Below are 23,032 nucleotides of genomic sequence, written 5' to 3' on the forward strand. Positions count from 1 at the left end.
AAGCATAGAGGGTCACACACAAGAACAGCCCAACTCGAGCTATAATGTCCAAGTTCATTAAATTTAAAATATGTCTAGATTCAATGAATGTAATATAGGGTAAATGAATTATATATATATATATATTTGAATATTTATTTGATAAATAAATATATATATATATATATTTATATATATATATTTTCAAAATATAATATAAGAGGAAGATAATATGAACTTCTTAATCCCTAAAGTTTATTGTTGTTTTACTCAATTACCTACTTTCCTTATCTGCTTTCTTGCTTTCCTTACTTGTTGTTTTGAATAATTTGAATATTTTGATAGTAGTTAGCTGATAGTATTGCAATTGGACAAATAGTTGTTCAAATAATTCATTTATGTTATCTATATTTTTAAATTGGCTAATAGAACAAGATCTAGAAAATATTGAAATAAGAATAGGAATAATATTGATAATTAACGAATATATAGGAAGAGAAACTAGAATATATTATTCAACATCAATAAGACAAAGAAATACTAGAAAATTTTTAATCTTTTTAAGTATTTGTTTTTTAATTATAGAAATATTAGAAGGATTTTCACCATGAATATAATAAAAACAATTGAACTAAAAATATATGAAGTAGAAAATTTGTCATGTATTTTAGTACCTTTTTTATTAGGAGGAAAAGGAGATAGTATAAGTAATCAAGTAAATTGGACAAACATACTTTTAATGAAACAATTAGGTTGTTATATAAATGATTTAGAACATCTATTTAATGAAAAAGAAATAATAAGAATGTTACCAGAAGAAGTACAAATAATGTTAGAAAAAGAAAATCCTAGAGAAAAAATGAAAAGACTTAAAAATATACTAAGCCTTTAGAACAAAAAGTATATGAAATAAAGAAAGATTGTAATGAAAATAGATGAAATAAAACATGATACAGAAAGACTAAGAACTGAACAAAGTATGATGAGTCATAATACTTATAGAATAATGGAATACTTAGGAATAAACCCTCATAATAAAGTAGAAGAAGAATAGTCTCAAGTAAATATGATGAGAATAGTTGAAGATGAGTATATGACTGAAGAAAAAAATAAGAAAACAAGATATGCATGAAAATATAAAACAATAATAGGAATAATATTGGTAATTAACGAATACTTGCATTTGTGGATTGCATATTCTAACAATACTTGATATATTTTTTTTTTCCTTCATCATTATCCATTAAATTATTTTGTAATCTTTCATACCAATTTTGAAGCTTCTTGAATTTCTGCTATTTCTTCCTACTGAGAAATTACATGTTGTTGGCCCAGTGAAGTATGTCCACTATTCTTCTTCTGCAGTAGTTATCCTATTGAATTCTTAAAAAATAATATGTACTTTTTATGCTCTGATAGTGGAGATTTTATATCTAAGGTCTTCATCATTCATAATGTCTTCTTTTTCTTCTTGGTCATACTCAAATGATCTTATTGTTGTGCCAAACTTAATTAGATTAATTGGAGGATAAAATTTATTAGGAGTTATTTCTACTATTGTTGAGTAACACCTGATAAAAACCCGATATTGAGTTACAATTCCAAATAGTGTTTGGTAGCATCTTTGATGGACTCTGGAAGTTTTGATATTTCAGAGATATCATTAGAATGATATATTGAGTAGATAAGGCCATAACTAAGGAGGCTTTTTACAAGTTCAGGATTAGTGTTTAGATAAACAATGACTTTGTTTAAGGAATAATGGGAAACATATTTAATATTATTGGTGTTAGGAAGAAGGAAATGGTTGGTCTTATTGATAAGGAGTTTGAAATAATTATATTGGTTTAAGGTTTTAAAGGATGGTGAATTTACTGGGCTTGAACTCCTTCTCCTAGAAGAGGTAGAAGTAGATGCATTATTCTAACGTGTTTTTGTCACTATTGAGGCTTTAGACTTTTGGGCTTCCTTTACTATTTCAGTGAAAGGAATTATTGGGCTGGATCTAGTTGGACTATGAGGTTGGAATAATGACTCAGGAATTTGAGTAGATGATTCAATTACTTGTTTTACTTGTCTTTTAAGGGATTGGTATAATGGTTCCTTAGATTTCTCTAAGGCCTCCATTTTACTTGTCAACAAATTCATCTCATCTCTAAGATGAGCTATTGTTCCAGATAATGTTTGCATACTGTTATTTATTGTCTAGCAAGAACACTCATATTCATCTCTAGAATATTTACCTTCATGATTACTTAGTCTAGTGGGGTCATTATTGGTCCTGTTGGTGAACCACCACCACCATTATTTGTCATCATACTTGTTTCTCTTCTATTTGGCTCCATCTGGACAGATAATCAGCAGCAAGATTGTTCTTACCTTTGATATGTTCAATTTCATGATTATAATAAGACATATCTGATTGCTATTTAATTAACATCTTATTACATAATTGAGTTGTTTTTATTCCTTTATTTAACCAATGTTTTACTTGAGTATTATCAATTCTTATGATAAATCTAGTATTAACAATGAATAATTCAAACTTTTGTACAGCTTTTACTATTGCTAAGAATTCTTTTCAATTAGAATGATATCTAGTTTGAGAATTATTAAATTTTCCACTAACACATATGGTTATTACTTCTTCTTCTTTTTTATTAATGTGATATAAGGCTGCTACCCAATAATTTTCACTAGCATCTATATAAATTATCCATATTACATCATTATTTAGTGGGATAGTTAACTTAGGTAAATTTTAACATAAAGTTTTTATCTGATTTACTATTTTTCTTTTTATTTGTCGTATATCCATATTATCTTTTCTCTAGCTAATCTACTTACTTTTGCTGTTAGTTTTGATAAGTTTGAAATATAATTTCTAGCCTGATTTATTAATTCTAAAAATGATTGAAATTCTTTCTTATTCTTAATTTTATTAAATTCTAATATTTTCTTACTAATATGTTCTTGTAATCCTATTTCATTATTGGTTTTATATTGCCCTAAAGATCTTATTCTTTCTTTTCTTAATTCAACTTTCTTAGGTGATATATATAGTCCTTTTTCTTCTATAAGATCTATAAATTGTTTTAAGTGTTTTTCATGTTCTTCTTTATTTTTTGAGAATATTAAAATATCATCTATATATGTTACAGCAAAATCTTTAATTGGTAATAATAATTTTGTCACATATTCTTGAAATATACTAGGACTATTATGAAATCCCATAGGTAATATATTCCATTCATACAATCCTTCTGATGTACTAAAAGCAGTATATTTTTTACATTCTTCTTCTAATTTTATTTGAAAAAAATCCAGATTTACAATTAAATTAACTAAATATATTTTTTTCCTCTTATTAAATACAACAACAAATCTAGTTTTGGTATTAGATATCTATTTCTTATTGCTAATTCTTTTAGTTTTTTATAATTTATAACTAATTTTGATTTTTCTCTTTTTTCTTCACTAGGTTTTACTACAATCATAGCAGGTGATAAATATTCAGATCTACTTTCTTTTATTAAATCATATTGTTTCATTTCATTAATATGCATTATGAATTCTTTTTTATCATTTTCTGTCCATAGATAAAGTTTACAATTTATCTCTTTATTATAATCTCTTAATTCTCTTTTTACTAAAGGTTTAGATTTTTCCCAATGAACTAAAGGATTATCACTATAATTTTCTAATAATCTTTGTTCAATTGTTTTAATATCTTTTATTGTATTTAACATTTTTATTGAATTTATTACTTCATTTTGATATAAAGGTTTTTTATTTGGTAGAAATTTTACTTCATATTCTTCTATTTTCTCTTAAAATTTTTTATCTTTTTTACTATAAGGTTTAGTCACTCTTACTCCCCATACTTGATGATTACAAGGTATTGTTAATATTATTGCTTTTTCAAACATATGTAAAGGATAATATTGTTCAATAAAATCTATTCCTGATATTATATCACATGAATTATCATTATATTGATTTAATTTTCTTATTTTTAACTCATATTCTCCTATTTGTACCATAATATCTCTTGCTTCTAATTCTATACAATTAATCTCTTTTCCTACTCCTCACATTCTTAATATTTTATTTTTATTTTTTCATAATTCATCTATTGATACATTTGCTTTTGCTACTCAGATATTTGCTACTATATCTACTAAAGCATGATATTTTCTTAATCTATATTTTTGATAATTAAATTTTATTAATATGTAATATAGTTTTGTCATATCAATTTTATTTTTTGAATTACTATTATTTGGTGATTAATATTTATCATGATTCTTTCTTTTTGTATTCTCTATGGTTTTACTTGTTCTAAGAAGTCATTTTTTATATTGATCATTATTATTATCTATTACCCAAAATTTTACAGTTATAACATCTCTTTTATTTATCCTTATAGATGAAATTGTTCTATTTCCTTCATTAGTTATATTGTTAAATTGAATTGTATTGTACTTTTTTCTTTTATTGGGTCTACAAAACGATTACTTCTATCCAATTTGCTTCTTGTTTTACTTCTATTTGTATATAATTATTGTTTTCTATTGGTGTTTCAGGTCTTAATGATTCTAGACTTGAAGTTATATGTCTTTCTCTTCTTGATCTTAATAATAATCTTTTCTCTCTAGATATTCCTCTACTTGTGCTGAATCTTGGTTCTAAGCTAAAACTTCTTCTAGTAGATTGATTTATATTAAGGTTTAATGTTGAGGTACTAATCCTTAATGACCTTTGTCCAATATTATCATTAATTATTAATCTTCTTGGATTATTTTCATTTTCATAATATCCCATAGTATTATCTAATTCTAATCTTAATTGTTCAGGTATTGTTATTCTAGTTGGGTCTAGTTATATTTCTTGTAATAACGGGAAAAAATGTTTATCAATTGTTAATTTTTCTTTATTTCTTTTATAAATTTTATGTTCATTTGTGAATATTAATCCTATCATAGGAGTTATACTTATTGTTCTTGATCCTGTTAATAATTTTATTCCTCATAATTTATGATACATTAATAAAGTTTTGTTCATATTTTCATCAGCTCTTGGTATACAAAAGTTAGTATTTATTATAAATTTTAGTTTTTGATATATTAGGTTTCCAGTTAATATTCCTAAAATACTATTTTCAACACTACTTATTATTCTTCCATTAGTTATTAATAATTCTATAGGTGAATTTCTTCCTTCTTGAAAATAAAATTTTACTAATAATTGTACTCATGTAATATATATTTCTGTTACTTCATCTTTAAATGATAATTTATTAGTTTCTGCATTTATTAATGCCTTACTCATTAGAAGTATTCTTAATACTCCTTTTGTTAGTATTAATTCTATAGGATGTTTCTTTTCTAATACTACACAAGCATATTTTTCTTGTTTTTTAGATTTCACAAGTTTTTCTATTTTATTCATAAAACTTTTATTTTTTAATTCTTCGGGTTTTAAAATTAATTTTGAATCTCTTATTTTTTATATTTTTTTGATTAAATGTCATCCTTTTTTGAACTATTCCTTCTTCTACACTTATAACTTTTTCATATTCATCATAATTATTTTGATTACTACTCTTAGGTTCATCTTCTAGTATTCATCATATACATATAACTTATTTCTTCTTCTTCAAATTCACTATTTTCAGTTTCAGTTTCAGTTATTATTTTTAATTTATAAATTTCTATATATGAATTATTTAATTTATTTTCTATTTCAAATAATTCCTCATCATATCCTATTAGTTCTAAAATTTCTTTATATGCTTCTTCTATTTTTTTATAATTTTTTTATCTTTTTTACTTGGACAGTGAAGTGATATATGTCCTAATTCTCTACAATTATAACATTTACATTTTGTAGGTTTTTTATTATAATTTATCTTTCTTTTTCTTTTTCTTTTAAAAAATTTTCCTCATTTATATCTACCATATTTTTTATAATATTTTTTCTCTAGGATATTTTTTAAATTTTATTTTCAATTTTCTTTTCTTTCTTTTTCTTTCATATTTTTAGTTTACATCCCCATTTATGTCCTTTCATTACTCCTCCACATCGTAATATGATTTTATTAGTTTTATAATATTTCATATTTTTCCATGTAGTTTTACATTTATCAGCTATATATTTTCTTAAAAATAATTCTCTTCTTCTCATGGTATCTACTTTATTTAAAACATTTATTGAACCTTGTCTTATATCATCTATTATTTCTTGTCCTACAGCGGTTATTTCATAAGTATTATAATAATCTTCTAATATTATATCTAATAATAATTTTGGTAGTTTTCTATAGAATAAATCTAAATAAAATCTTTCTTCTTTTAAGTCTCTTAATTTTGCTTCATAATAATATTTTTTGTATTTACATATAAAAGCATTTAAGTATTATGGTTCTAATGAACATAATTCTATTTCATGTAATATTTTTATAGCATCTTTCTTTTTACTTATTTCATTTATATCTAGTGTTATTCCTACAAATTCATTTACTAATGCTCTTTCATATTTTTGTATAATCATGGCATAATATTCTCTTCTATTTCCATAACTTTTATTTGGTTTTCTAAAATTTTCTCTAAATTCATGAGATTTATTTATCCACCATTTTTGTACATTTCCAATAAAAGTGGCTTCTATTAACATAGTTGCCGTCTGGGTATCTACATTTTTTCCTATTAATGCTATTAGTATTGCTTTTGCCCATTCATCTATTATTTTATTATTATCTAAATTGCAATCTAAATCTAACCATATTCTTAAATTTGATATTTGTTTACTTTCATATCGTGTTAATGGTGATGGTTTAAATTTATTATTTTTTGGTATATTAAATATAGCTTGAAAAGGTATATTGTTACAATCTATTTTATTTGATTTTACAAAGTCTATTTCATAATTTGATAAATGTTCATCTTGTTCTAACATTCTTGTATCTTTTAGTTCTTCAAATATTCTACTTGATTCTACATTTCTATTATTGTAAGATGGATCATCTAAATTTGGTGGTATAAAGTTTTGAGGTACTTTATAGGGTTGTTGTTCCTGAATTACTAACTATGAATTTTGCATATTTATAAAAGCTTCATCATAATTATTATTTACCAAATGTTTATATTCTTGTTTTATTTTTTCTAATTCTTCTCTTCATTTTCTTCATTCTTTAATAATTTTTTTAACTCCATTTCTAATTCTTCTAATTGACTTTCTATTTCATCTTCTATTTTATCAATTGCTTGAGCCATATTTATACTTACTTTTTGTTGTGGTTTTTGTTGGGTTTTCTTTCTAGGTTTATAATTATAATTTTCTAACATTATTTTTGCAGCTCTATTTACACTCTCCCATTCTTCTTCATTTATTTCATTTTCTCCTCATAATTCTCTTTCTACTTCTATTTCTAATTTTTTTATTTCTTTTTCTTTTTTCTTTGCATAATTAGTTTCATTATCTCTATCAAATATTTGAAATTCTAATTTTTCTATTTGTACATGTATGAAACATATATTATTATTCATAATTTCTTGACCTTTTCTTATTTTTTATGCTTCTATTCTTATTTGTTTTATATTTTCATACATGTCTTGTTTTCTTATTTTTTCTTTAGTCATATGTTCATCTTCAACTATTCTCATCATATTTACTTGTGACAACCTCATAGAAATTGACCTAGGTTCACACTAGTACTATATTAGTGTAGCTTAGTATTATTTTGCTAGGGTAGTGACAACCTTAGTCAACAGGCATTAAATACTATATGCTAATGCATTTTAAGGCAACTTATCTCATTTACAATTACAATTTATTAAATTCATTACACAGACTCCTCGACTTGACAACAACACCACTATGCTTGGCCCGAGTCTTTTCCCTTGCCCTTTCACTATCCAAACCTGTAAAAATGTAACCTCAGGGTGAGATAAACATATTAGTAATAGAATAACTTACATTTATTAATTAATAGGAATAATTATAAATAAGTAAACTCACACACACACACACACACACATATATATATAAACACAACCATTTTCCACCAAAATATTTTTGCACACTAGCATGATCATTCCACCACTTGATCCTTTGTATCACCTTAATTGAATCTATAGGTTCCATTAGACTAATCATACATGCACTGATCCAAGCACATCTTTAGTTGTAGAATCACTTAGCCAAATGTGTTTTGTCCCATTTCTGGATTATGGACTCCCCCTATCACACACATGATCAAAGTGTCATTTCTCTAACATCACACCACACAAATGCTAAGGAGCATAAATCTCCAACACCATACTCGTATGGGCACTTAGGAGAGAATCACCAACACCTTACCTAAACAGGCAATCAGGAGAAAAATTCTCCAACATCATACCCCGTCAAATACGAAGAAGAATATATGCCATATGGTTTTTCACTACTCCTTCCTAACGGGTGAACTCTTACTAACATACTCACGTTCACTTTTCTTAAACATAAATCATATATATTTACATATCCACCCATATTTACACACACACACACACACATTTACACACCCTTATAAATTTCATTATTTTCAATACAATGTATGCAAATTTCCAAATCATGCAAATGACTAAAAGACATTATTACTTATGAATAGTTAAACTAATTAATAAAACAAAGCAAGACTCTTCTCTTGCTATAAAGGGTTACCCATGGTGTTGCTTCTACAATCTGAGTCCATACATAGAACTACATCAACCTACACTAATTAGTACCATTAGTCAATTATTAAATTGACCACAAGTACTAATTATCACTACTATCTACAATTAACCACTTACTTCTTTTAACTTAACTATTTTAGACACTAATCACCTCCTCCAATCCTTTTATCACTTCTACTGGTCTCAATACAACTATACTAGCATTTTCACCCTTAAACTCTTTACAATTTAAGGCTAAATTAAGCCTATTGCCTTAAAGCTTAACTATCACAAATGAGTCGTAAAACCTTAACTTAATTCCTGAGAATCTTTTTATTAATAAAGGGTAAGAAATCAACCCTTTAAATCTCCTTAATTTAATTTTTCTGTAACTTAAACTAAGAGAAATTAGGGTAGAATAGGAGCTTAGAGAGGTATTGTAATATCCTGAATTTCAACTTTGGAAATTTCCACTAATTTTTAGTCAAATTAAGTGAATTTTTAGTTAATGATGTTTTCGGGAGCCTAATATATCTAATGGATCATTAGACAGCCTTAGAAGAGGGCTAGATTGAAGTACGAGCGGACCATGGCATGGAGAGAGATTCAATTCAAGTGTGAAATTCTTTGTGTCATGAGCCATGGCGAACAAGCCAATGAGCCACAGCACACATGCAAAATCTGTGTTTATCAATTTGCGAAATCAGAATGAAAATTAAGAGTGGGAAAGAAGGATTGCGATGAAGCAATAGGAGATAAGTAATGGGTACTAGAGCTTGACCTTGAGCTTACTTTGAAAGTATTTGGAGTAAGATTTAGCCTTGGGTAAGCTTCCTCCGCTTCTCCTTCTCCCTGTATTTGAACTTTTCTGATGATTAGGGTATTTTAGGACTTTGATTCAGTTTTTCTTGGATAATAGCTGGACCCATTGCCTTAGTTAAGGTCTTGGGTAGTCAAATCAAGCCTCTAAACTTATATTTACAGATTATATAGTGATTTGTAGTTGTTGGTTAGGGTTTAGATGAACCCTTAGTAGAAATTGGGTGATTAAGAGTAATGTGGGCAAGGTAAGGGTATTATCTATGTCTTGGGATGTTAAATTAGATTAATGAAGTATAGTGGTATAATGGGTACCCAAATCTGTGTTATAAATGGGGTGATTAGTATATGAATTGACAGTTAAGGGTTTAATCTTATAGATTAGCCTTTAATCGAGCATTTGGTGCAAGTAGACACGTGTGGAGTCGTTGGTTGACCACAGTAACCCTTTTAGTGATAAAAGGATTGAGGTAATTAAATTGTCTAATCTCCTTTTTTGTGTGTTTGGGTAGTAGTGTGTTAGATTTTAAAGTTAATATTTTGGTTTGATATTAGCATAGTAATAATATGAAATTATGATTTTGAAGTTATGTGAAGTAAAATGAAAAGTTGTTTTAATGTTTTAGTATTTGAAAAGTTAAATGTTATTTTTATATATGATTACTTGCGAAACTCTATGATTTAAGTGGAAATGAGGAACTGTGATAATTTATATGTTATGATTATGTGTTGAAGCATTGAGCATGTCTGGCATGATCATTGTGAGAGAGTAGGAATTCATCCTAATGTGTTGTCGGGACATTATTTAGAAATCCATATAATATATTGGAACTATTGAGGCCCCAGTACTTAGTATTATATTATTTAAAAGTCCCAATACTACAAGTGATAGATTAGGCATTGACACCCCTAGTATTCATGGACAGGCAAAATCTGTAGTTTATAGTGGGTGAAGGTACTTTCAGTCGAGGCTACCTCCTACTAATGGTGAGGTTGGGCCAATCCAGTCACATAGACTTGGTCCTATCAAGTTGTTAGCCTACAGATTCAGTCGAGAGACATAAGGAGTATATAAGGTGGTGTGATGATCGTGCATATCATATTATAACCATATGTGTGGATTTTTGTGACTTGTTACATGTTTTGTTATACTACTTCACATTTGCACAATTTTTTCTTACACATGAATAGTTGATTAGACTATTTGGTTACTAAATCCTCAACTTACCCTGTGGTTACATTTTACAAGTGAAGGCTCCGATAGGAGTAAGAGAAAGGAAGGTGCAACTAAGCATTAAGGGGACTAGCCATTGATTGTACAGTCACTTTCATTTATTTTGGTTTGTAACGAATATTATATGCATGTGCCAACTTAGGACATATATATTTTTGTGACACACTTGCATGATTCCTATTATAAATTATGGGTATCTTAGCCTGGGATGTGTTAATTATGTTGTGTTGGCTATGAGAGGTTAAGATACTAGTATAAGTGCTAATTTTATATTGATTCATGTGTTAGATTGGCCATTGGATTGATTACGTGATATTATTATCCCTAAAATTTAAGTTGAAATTAGGGGGTTTTGGTGGCCAAATATTGTCTGGGTTGTTATTGTTGTGATTTGAATGCTTGAACAAGTTGTTTGTGGTCCATTTGAGTTGGTTCAAGTAGTTCCATGGTTATTGGCATTCAGATTAGGAGATTAGACACCTTGGTAGTGACTTTTGAAAGAAAATGAGCCATTTTGGGTTTGGGTATCCAAATCTCATTTGGCTTAGTATTTGGGTATAAGACTAGTGCCAATAGCTAGGTGGCTCTAAAAGTTACATGTGGATGCTTGAATCGCTTGAATTGGACATTGAACGGCAAAACGGCGAGCTTTAGAAGTTGGCTTGGAGAGTTGTCATGACAGTAGTTTACTATCATAACAGTGGTAGCATGTCACAGCACGAGGCACAAAGAGGGACATTTTCCTCTATGCAGTCTGCCGCGATAGAAGATGCACTGTGCTATGGCGCACTATGTCTCTCTAGCTGAAAAACTTCGAGTTTCTTATTATCTTTTAGCGTAATGAATTTCTTATGCTTCTGTTGTCTAATTTATTTAGTTTTAAACTATAGTTTGAGCTCAAACAATCTATTAAAAAGGGTTTTCTTCAAATCTTGTTTTTCTTAAATATTCTTTTAACCTTTAGGTTATGATAACTATTTATGGGATTAATGTAATTTCAGTTATCATAACGTTGTTCTATGTTTGGTGTTCTGTGTGCTTGGTAATGTTGAAGATGACGTTACAGGTACAAAACTTATCCGATAAGCGACAGGTCAAAACTTACTTCTAAAACTTTATAGACCAATGCCCTAGCAAACTGTGAGTTGTATGAGGCTATACACATAATTCATAGACTATATGCAAGAGTTAATAGTGTCAAAAACTTCGAATCATAAACAAACTAAAAAATGGGTGATTGAAAATGGGGTTTTTTTTAGAAAAATGGATGGAATAAACCTATACAGCTCGAAAAAAATGAAGAAAACAACACTAAAAACACAAGAAAAATAGATCAAATAGAGGAGATATGGCCTCCAAAAGATTCAAGTTTGACGGAACCAACCTGCTAAAGGAACTGGGTCAAACAGAATTGGCTAGAGAATATTAAAGCAACACGTTGTTTTGATATGTCGTTTCTAAAAACACAATAAATAATTGTTTTAGGCTGGTGAGCCCAAAGCCTATCACATAAGGGAAAAAATTAGGCCTATGAGTATTGGGCTTGTAAAAAAACAATTTAAAAAAAGGGAGCTAGGTTTGGACCAAGTCAACGATCTGATCCTTTAAGTCCTCAGGTCACATTTAACCAAACCTGACCTAGTCAACAATTTTTTTTCCAAATTTGAAAAATTAATAAAAAGGCCACATGGCATGTGGGCCCTACTGGAAGGCCTAATTGCCACATGAAGGACTCCACTCAAAGTAGCACGATGCGTGGAGCACATTAGGCTAACTTGTGTTGCTACTAGAGGTTGGGAAGACAGCGTGTGTCATACACGTGCCACCTTTGAGATTAGCATTTTTCAAATTTTTGATTTTTTAGAAGTTTCTTATTCATTAACCTTCTTGATGCACATTAGGGCACATAGGCCAATTGAGATGCAATTTATCTTAAAAAATTCCCTAAATTTAAGATCTTTAATTTGATATGCTATTTGCCCATATTGAGGTAAATTTGGAATTTACTTCTAAGTTTTTTCAATGCATTTTATAAGTTTTGAAAGTTTAAAAAAATTCCTAAAAAATTATATTTATTTCTCTTCTAGGAAAATATGAAGCAAAAGGCTTTAAGTAGCATCGATGGCTTAGAGATTTATTATGTTAGTATTGAATATCTGGATGATTTAGATTATGAACCTTTTAGTCAGGATTCTGACCTAAAACCCTTCAAAGAAGAGGAGGAGGAGGAGTATGAACCTCAAAGCAAGGATTTTAATCCTGAATAGGATCCTATTGACGAACTTGAAGATATGCTCGAAGTGCCCAAAGAAGTATGCACAATGTTAGGATCCAAATGCAAATCAGAGGGTATCAAGGATCTTCAAGATGAAGATCAAGCAGTGGAACAACCCTTCACATCCTCTATGATTGAAACATAACTAAGAGAGATGCTAAAAAAATTAAAAGTTAATATCACGTTTCCCTAACCATAAGAAAATATTCAAGCTTGATAACAAAAGAAGAAGAAGCCTTAGTTGTCGGGAAATTTTTTTAAATGACTCAGGAAAGAACTTGTGCAACTTAACAAGTGAAACAAGTCATATTTGGGAAATCCTCTATGAAATAGAGCCATTAAGGGAATGAGAGTACAAAGAAAATATGAAAATATAAAGTATTGTCTTTTTAGGTCTGTGCCATGAAAAACATAATGTATCTTTGACTATTCTATTTTTCCAAACTTTATGTCTTTTTGAAGACTTTTGATCTTGTAAATGTAAAGCACATTAATTTTCATGTTGATTGGCTTTTATTGCCTTAAATACTTCTTTTGAGTGAGAGCTCTTGAGTGATGAGTCATTTAAGAGTAAATATAGTGATTATAAAAATATTTGTAAAATTCTGTATTGATGATAGGGATATTATTGGAATCAATATGATGGGAGATACAAATGTAACTTACTAATCATTAACCTAATAGTGTTGTTACTCTTGCAAATAATAATACAAATATAAAACATTATATATTTATCATAAGTACTTTGTTCTTGGTTAATATATAATACTATTAATATGGGATAATTTCATATTAGAGCAAAGAATAGCAACCAAAAACATTATTACTAAACTTAACAAAGGTGACAAGTCAAACAGGGACAATTGAGACATATGTTACTGTAAGGTGTCATACATTTTGGAAAGTAATAGGATATTGTTGAGCCATTGACTGTTGTCATGGTTGAGCCTGAGGTAGGTTACTCAACTTAGCATAAGAGAGATCAAGAGGCAAATAAACTGTGGAAATGAAATAACAATACTGCATGAATAACACTTTTAAGTGCCACGGCTGATGATTTAATGTGTGAATTTAAAAAGCACTCTACAACCCAGGCTATATAGGCTGCCTTAAAAGAGAAGTTTGGAGGTACCTCAACTACTAAATTGAGAAGGCTAACTATGAAGTTTGACACTTCGAATACTCCTATGCAACAGCGCCATAGGGAGATGGCCAGCATGATCCGTGAATTTAAGGAATGCAGGCATGATTTATTTGATGAGTAGTAGGTGCAAGCTGTCACATGAAAGTTAACTTAGCCCACAACGAGAACATTGTTACTTTCAACAATGTGGCTAAGCCTTTGGAGTTAGAGGACAAGCATCTGGAGCCTTATAAGTCATTTGGATAGGCTTACCTTGTTAAGGAAGGTGGTTCTTCAAATGCTAAGCCCAAAAGGGGCAAGAAACAACAAAAAAAGGGTAGCATGAGTGGCCTTAAGGTAAAGAAGGACAAATAACCTTTCAAGACGAAGGGAAAGAAGGGCGACAAAAAGAAAATTGAACTAAAGAAGGTTAAATGCTTTGCCTGTAAGAAGATGGGCCATTTTGCAAAGGATTGTCCTAAGTAAAGTGGACGTTATCAGGTATTTATGAATTATGTGAATTCACATGTTTTTCTTATGGTTATAATAATATTTTTCTAATGGAAACTATTTTCTCTTCTTGGATTATAGACTTGGGCTCCACATACCATATAAGCAAATATCATAGATCCTTTGTAGAGTACCATTGGTTGTTGAACCAAGGCAAGTGGCTTTAAAATTGACAACAATATGAGGATTGATATAACTATTCCTAGCACTTTACAACCATGAACTCAAATGGTCTCTACCTTTTATCTGCATAACTCTTCTAGTAGATTTGAGCAATCAACAACTTTTACTTAATCATCTCGATCTCCTTAGTTGTTTCATCCACCAAGTCCGCCCCAAAATACTCCTTCTACTCAACTCGATCCAATAAAGTGAAGAGTTTGACATTCCAACTTCACCCTCTTCTCTTTAGAGTTCACAATTATCCTTATACTATACATACAAAAGTTCCTATCACATAATCCTTAAAAGAAAAACTTGTTATCTTCCATAATTAATTCTCTAAGATTCTATCATGATCCTCACCGCTCTTCTAGTTATTCAACTATGGTCTTCCCTAAAGCCATGCTTTATAAAAATCATCTATAACATTCTTGGCTCATGAAGAATCATATCACTTCAACAGATATATGATTATTACTACCATTTGGTTTATAATAAGGCTAATCCACAATTCTCCATTTTTTTTCTTTTTTCCTTTTTTTGGGACTGCAAAACCTTTAATGCGTAGATATGGCCAATGAATCCACATGACTCAACCCAATTTTCATAAGTTATTTACCTTAATTCCATTGTGCAACTATGATAAAACGTTCTTATCAATTCTTTCTTTTGCTCTAACAATCAATCTTTACCCATTAATTCTCATGGATTGATTCCTATATACCACAATTTTTCATTCACTTACTTGCTATCTTATCTTTTAATCATTTCCAACTAATCTTTCCTTAATTGGCATTTGCCTAATATACACATAAGTAGTTTGTCTCAATAATTTTCTTTATACTCTTGACTCAATTAATCCTCAAAATATTCATAAACATTGACAATATTAGGACCTTTTAATCAATCAAGTCCTTATGAACTGACAACGCCAACACATCTATTAAAATGAGACTTATTCACTCATGTATTGCTTCACAAAAGATCATCTATTTCAAATTTTAGGTTTAGAATTTCATCACTTCCTAGTGAGTATTAGGACCCTTTAATCAATCAACCTTCCTTATGTTTTAGTGACATAGAATGGTTCAAACAAAATACACACTTTGCTTGGTTTCATAGCACTCACTAGTGGGATTCGCTCTACACAGGGGTTAATCAAAATAGTAAAAATACTTTCATTAAACTTCTACAATATGCAACCCAAGGATTTGTTTAGCAAAGTACAACTGACATGCTATTATGTACTAATCTTATGTTCACCATAATCTTGTGGGAATAAAACTTTTCTCCTATACTCTCTCCTTAACTAAGCAACTAGCATATCCTTCATCTTCCTTTACATAACGATCAATTAGATGGCATAACTCATATCCACACTAAATAATAAAGTGTGTCCTCTACGACATAACAATGGGAACGACAAAGAAACAACAACGATGACAATAGCAATAATAACAATCGATTTCCTAATCTACGGAATAACTCAAACAAAACGAAATAACATTGGTGTGGGCAGTTTATATGGATAGCCAATATAAGAATAGGCACTCCACTCTTTGGATTTTTCATGATCATCAAGAACTCTCTTTGGCTTTCTTTTCCCTCTTCTCCTCAGAGTGCATTCACTGTGAAACCCAAACCCAGTTCGGCATCGTGACTTCATTTCCACATACATTATTCTATTTGGTACATCATCTTAGGGTATGTTTCCTCCTCCGAATATATTTTAAATCAATGTTAGTTAATTATGAAAGATGATTAGAATATTTTAACTTGAATTTAGAATTTTAATTTGAAAATGACATTACCATCAACGATCACATCCCGGTTAGGAACTTTTCCCTCTTTAGGGCTTGTTTGATTGGAAGGGAAAGGAGGGGAAATTTTCTTTGAAACCTCCACCCCCAAATTAGGGATCCCCTTTTTCTCTCCAACCAAATGAGTCTTAATCTTTGAAATTCTTTTTTGAATATTTGTTAGCCTCTTTTCCTCCACTTTCTGGTATCTTTTGAATATTTGTTACTAATTCGGAAATTTCCTAAGCAAATAAGGGACCAAACCCTTGAACTAAACACAAAAAACATTCTAGAAAAATATTTTTTTCCTAGAAAGATATTAGAAAATGAAAAAGATTTTGGTTGCTAGATCCTTTGTAGCAATGTTTTCAGAACCAGACCAGACATTGAATTGGAACAGTCAGAGGTTCACGGTTCACATGGTTTAACCAGGTTGAACCAATGGTGACGTAATAATTAAATAAAAAAATTATATATATATATATAATAATCTAAATATAAGAAATACATATGAAATTGCTATTTAACTTAAAAAAATTAAATATTTTAAGTTTATTATGACTTAACAAGTCATATGATACAATATAATATTAAATTATTAAAAAAATTAATCATTTTTTAAAAAAATTTGATAAAAATTAATTTTTTTTAAACAGTTTAATTTTTAAAAACTAGATTCAATTCTCAATCTACTGTCGGTTCAAATAACCTTTAAAAGACCGGTTGATGGTCAGCCGGTCGGTTATAAAAATACTGCTTTGCAGGCCAAGTTGGCCGCGCCAGACAGTGTAAGCCTATGCACACGGGAAATGGCGGGGACGAACTCGCCGTCCTCTACAGTTTCTAGAGATGAATCTTCATCATCCTCAAAACTAGAACCGTCTGAATCGATTGCAGAGAATCTTCCATGTAGGGTCCTTCAGTCCTCTGCGATTCGTGCTGCTCGTTCTCCGAGACACAACTCTTCCACCCATTTCCGTCCCTTCCAGGTTTGATTATCTTATCTTCCGCTTTTTGTTCGTTTTTCTTTCTCTCCATGTACATATCTGATTGTTCGACTTCGACTTCTCCCGCTCCACCTTTGTCGACTTCTCCCTCCAGTTGGTGGACACCTCTATGGATTCCCAAACTTGCAGAAGGGTCTCTTCCGGATCTCCTGCCTATTATCATTCATGTTGGACGCATTTGTTTCTTTGTGTATTGACTTCAATAGAAGATTTTCCCTTTATATTGTTTCAGGGAGAAGTGGCAGATCATGATAAAGAGGAGGCCCTCTTTAGGCGCTTGCGGGAGTCCTTAGATGCTCATCCAGATGATGCTTCGCTCCATCTTGAAATGGTGTGAAATTATTCTCTTCCCTGTTAATTATCTAAATTATGCTGTTAATTCGGTGGTATTCGCTCACTATGACATGTGATCACAGGGCGTATTTTTGTGGGAGAAAGGAGAAGCTAAGGAAACCAAGGAAAATGCTGCTGAACATTTTCTGATATCGGCCAAGTTGAACCCTGAGAATGGTGACGCTTTCAAATTTCTTGGCCATTATTATCGCTGCGTTTCCGGCAATGCTCAGAGAGCCCTGAAGTGTTATCAGAGAGCTGTTACGCTCAATCCCGATGATTCTGACTCTGGGGTAAGGGGCTAGTATCTTCTAAGTTATTAAGTTTATATTTTTTTGGGAGGGGGGGGGGGAATTAATTAATTCCGACTCATCGGTACACCGGCGTGGGAACTTTTCATAACAGGAAGCTTTATGCAATTTGCTTGACGAAGGAGGAAGAGAGAATTTGGAGGTGGCAATATGCCGCGAAGCTTCTGAAAAGTCACCCAAGGCTTTCTGGGCTTTCCGCAGACTAGGCTACTTGCAGGTTTCTTCAGAATTATTCTCCTCTCTTAATTTAATTCAGACATAATTACTGTTACATCTTCTGTGCCAATTGAACTTCCCTTTGGTTTATAAATTGGGCACAAATCAACTCCCTTAGTTGGAACCTATGGTAGGCCCTGACAAGTTATAGAGCCACTTTGCGACGAGGCGCCACTGCATCTTTATCATGCAGGAAAATAATTCATGCAAATATTGTTGAACTTTCCCTGTATCCTCTTCAGATCCTTATTGAATTATGTTGTGTTAGCCTCCATGACCTGAAGAATAGTGATATGAAAATATTAGGAGCTCTAGGAATTAGTTGGGGCAGGGGTATAAATGTTATTTCTATGGGTCGGTATTGTTACTATTATTTAGTCTAATAGTCCAGCCCTATAAATACCCAAGTCCAGATACGCAGTGTTGTTGTTGAACTCATTTTAATAAAACGCATTATTCAGAACGTCTCATCTAAACTTCCCTCTGTTCTCTCCTTCTCGTCTACCCATCTCTCTTCTTCTTTCTTCATCTTTCTATCCTAACAGTGGTATCTAGAGCCTGTCCTTCCTCCCTCATATGCTTGTCACTCGTCTGCAGACAAGAATGGCTGAAGAAACAGATGCAAGACTCACGATGGCTGAAAATCAGATTGAAAGGCTCACTATCCAGATCATAGAACTTGTTCGCTCGGTAGAAGAGTCTCGAATTCATCACGAGATAGACTCTAATGAGGCAGAAGGACACCAGCGAAGAATTGGAGAAGGACCTTAGCGACCAAGACAAGAACGAGAATACCAACCTCCTACCCGATTTACCAAGATGGAGTTTCCAAGATTTCAGAGAGGAGATGTTCTTGGATGGCTCATGAAGTGCGATTAGTACTTCCAACTTGATAACACCCTAGATGTGTGGAAAGTCATGATGGCTAGTATTCATCTCGATGAGAAGGCCTTTCAATGGCATCAAAGCTTCATGCGTACCAGAAGGAGACATGCGACTGGATGGGAAGAATACTCGAAAGCCATAAAGAACCAATTTGGACCTACTTATGAAGTAGCCATGGCAGAACTGATACGGCTACGGCAGACAAGGAGCTTAGGAGATTACAATGATTCTTTTGATGAAATCGTATGTAAGTTGGACCTAACTGAGGAGTATCTGGTGCAGACCTATTTAGAGGGTTTACAAGAAGAATATACTGGGCCAGTGAGGTTACTTAAGCCCACAACTGTTTGAGATGCTAGAAGTTTGGCCCGACTTCAAGAAATACACCTTCAAAGATCACTAGAAGCAAACATATGCTCAAGAAAGGTATCCTACACATCGCAGAGCAATATCATGACATCCACAGCCTTTTTGCGTTTTATGAATGCCTGGGCAGTATCGAAATAGAGCTTCTCACGTGATGGGTCTCGCCAAAACACAACTAAAATAGCACGGCCAACCTCAGAATCCTCAGTTGTGCAAAGCTTAGCGTCCAACACACCAAAAAATTCATCTTCTTCTCACCAATTTATTTCTGGGATTAAAATCCCCACAAAATTAACACCAGAGGAGGAGGCAGAACACAGAGCACAAAACCTTTGCTTTTACTGTCATCAAAAATTTTCTATAGGCCATAATTGCACTCAGACGCAAGATGCAATTGCAATTAATAGAGCTGGATGAAAATCTGGAGGAAGAGGAGATGGAACCTAATGAGACAGACCCTGATGAATGAGAAATTCCTCTTGAATGCCATCAAATTTCAATGCATGCCATTGAGGGTGAAGTTAGTATGAATTCTATGAGACTTCAAGGATATGTGGGAAGGAGACCTATCCAAATTCTCATAGATAATGGAAGCAGCCATGATTTTCTTGATTATGACTTGGCAAAGAAGCTGGGTTGGAATGAAGAAGAAGATGATGGATTGATGCCGTGGTTGTAGGGGCTGGAAAATTGAAAATATATGGAGTTTGGAAGGCATTTAAATGGAAAATGCAAGGAGAAGACTTTGGCTGTGACCTCAGGATAATGAACATGCGCACTTATGATATTGTGTTGGGCTGGGAATGGCTTAAAAGCCTTCATTATGCTTTTTGGGATTATATTTCTGCTACTATGTATTTCTGGAATGATGGGAAAATGTGTGTTTTGCAGGCACAACCTCCATCAAAATGGCAAATGGTTGATTCCAGCAAGTTGGAAATTAAGAATGGAGATGAGTGCCAATTATTTCTACTCCAATTAGCAGAAAATAGTCAGTTTCAGAGTCTCCTTGCTGTGCAACCAACAAAAACCATTCCAAAGGCTGTTGGTGACCTTTTGGAAGAATTTAACAGTCTTTTTAATGAACCTAAAGGTCTACCCCCTTTTAGGAAGGGTCATAACCACCCTATTCTTTTACAAGAAGGGACAGATTCTATTAATCTCAAGCCTTATCGTTATTCTTTTGCGTAAAAGGACCTTATTGAGAAAATGTTGGGAGAGATGCTAGCTACAGGAGTGTTACAAGAGAGTAGCTCCCCTTTTGCTGCACCTATTGTGTTGGTAAAAAAGAAGGATGGCTCACGGTGCATGTGTATCAACTACCGTGGGCTTACTAAGAAGACAATCAAAAATAGATATCCTATTCCACTTGTGGAAGAATTATTGGATGAATTGAGGGAAGCTAGATGGTTGACAAAGCTAGATTTGAGAGCGGGATACCATCAAATCCGAATGGAGCTTCAAGACACATTCAAAACAGCCTTTCGGTCTCACTCAGGTCATTATGAGTGGTTAATTATGCCATTTGGCTTAACCAATGCTCTAGCAACATTTCAGGGAGCAATGAACTCTATTTTCAGACCTTACTTGTGCCACTTTGTTCTTGTTTTCTTTGATGACATTTTAATTTATAGCTCAAATTTAAATCTGCATGTTCAGCATCTAAGATTGGTGTTTGAAATTTTGCAGAAATATCATTATTTCATCAAGAGGAGCAAGTGTACATTTGCCAACAATAAGGTGGAATACTCAGGGCATGTTATTAGTAATGGAGTGGTGGCTACTGACCCTTAGAAAATTCAAAGTAGTGGTAGATTGGCCTACACCAACTACTATTAAACAATTGAGGTCCTTTTTAGGCCTTGCCGGGTACTATAGAAGGTTTATCAAAGGGTATGGACAAATAATCAAACCCTTGATGAACCTTTTAAAGAAAAATGCATTCAAGTGGCATGAAGAAACTGCTGTCACATTCAAGAAGATGAAATAAATACTTGTTTTGACACTTGTTTTATCTCTCCCAGATTTCAATAAAGAGTTTGTAGTGGAAACGGATGCTTGTAGAAAGGGAATTGGGGTTGTCCTGCTCCTAAGGAAATCAACCCATTGCATTTTCCAGCAAGGCTTTGGGCCCCAAAGAGCTCCAGCTTGCAGTTTATGAGGAGGAATTATTGGCAGTTGTCCTAGCTATTGAGCATTGGCATCAATACCTTGAATGAAGGAGGTTTATTATCAAAATAGATCAGCAAAGCCTACGATTTTTGTTGGGACAGAAGTTGAAGACCCCCTATTCAGATGTATTGGGATACAAAGTTAATGGGGTATCACTATGAAATTCATTATAAAAAGGGGAATGATAACACAACTATAGATGCTCTTTCTCGACTCTCACAACCTCAATTACGTCAGATGACTTTAGATGCATCATCTCCAGAATTATTACACAAGCTTGAGGAGAGTTGGGAGTTGGATCCAGATCGCAAGGGCCTTATTTTTGAGTTACAGAGACAAAATGGCAGTATTAAAGCCTATTCTTGGGATGGCAAATTCCTTAGAAGAAATGGGAAGCTGGTGGTAGGGAAAAGTCCAGCTTTGAGGCAATTTATTCTAGAATGGTTGCACGCCAGTGCTCAAGGGGGACACTCTGGAATACAAGCCACATATTAGAAAATCAAAGGGTTATTTTGGTGAAAGAAAATGCTACAAGATGTGCAGGATTTTGTCAAAAATTGTGATACTTGTGCCTGCTGTAAGTATGAGACAGTAGCAAGTCTGGGGTTGTTATAGCCACTACCAATTTCGAGTAAGGTGTGGAAGAGTGTTACTATGGATTTTATTGATAGGCTTCCTAAATCAGGTGGGAAAGAAGTCATTTGGGTTGTAGTGGATAGAATGAGCAAGGATGCCCATTTTATGGCCCTATCTCACCCATTTTCAGCTTCTACGTTAGCTCAAGCATTATTGGATAATATATATAGAATGCATGGAGCCCTGGTTGAAGTGATAAGTTATAGGGATCCAGTGTTTATTAGTAATTTTTGGAAGGAGTTCCTCAAGGTGATTAGAGTGGAGCAAAAGCTTACTTCTTCCTACCATCCTCAAACTGATGGTAAATCCGAGCTGCTCAATCGATGTTTGGAAACTTATCGATGTTGTGTGTGTTGGGAGAATCCTAAAGAATGGAGTAAATGGTTACCACTTGCTGAATGGTGGTATAATGCTAGTTTTCATACTTCTATCAAGGCTACTCCCTATGAATTACTTTATGGGCAGAAACCTCCTCTATATGTTCCTTATTTGCCTAGATCAGCAATTGT

General features: G+C 32.1%; 1 protein-coding gene across 1 annotated transcript in view; it reads left to right on the top strand.

Annotated features, from left to right (window-relative positions):
* LOC129316057 (tetratricopeptide repeat protein SKI3) overlaps nt 1–23,032 on the top strand; it is a 108,991-nt gene that overhangs the window by 46,797 nt on the left and 39,162 nt on the right. Inside the window, 5 exon segments of the mRNA XM_054960304.1 lie at nt 17,332–17,586; nt 17,699–17,737; nt 17,837–17,935; nt 18,021–18,230; nt 18,343–18,465. Of these exon segments, the coding sequence (XP_054816279.1) occupies nt 17,407–17,586; nt 17,699–17,737; nt 17,837–17,935; nt 18,021–18,230; nt 18,343–18,465 (651 nt within the window). The 5' untranslated portion in view covers nt 17,332–17,406.

Source organism: Prosopis cineraria, unplaced genomic scaffold (genome assembly GCF_029017545.1).
Source record: "Prosopis cineraria cultivar Desert tree isolate PC_DT_omini unplaced genomic scaffold, ASM2901754v1 PC7, whole genome shotgun sequence".
Taxonomy (NCBI): Eukaryota; Viridiplantae; Streptophyta; class Magnoliopsida; order Fabales; family Fabaceae; genus Prosopis; species Prosopis cineraria.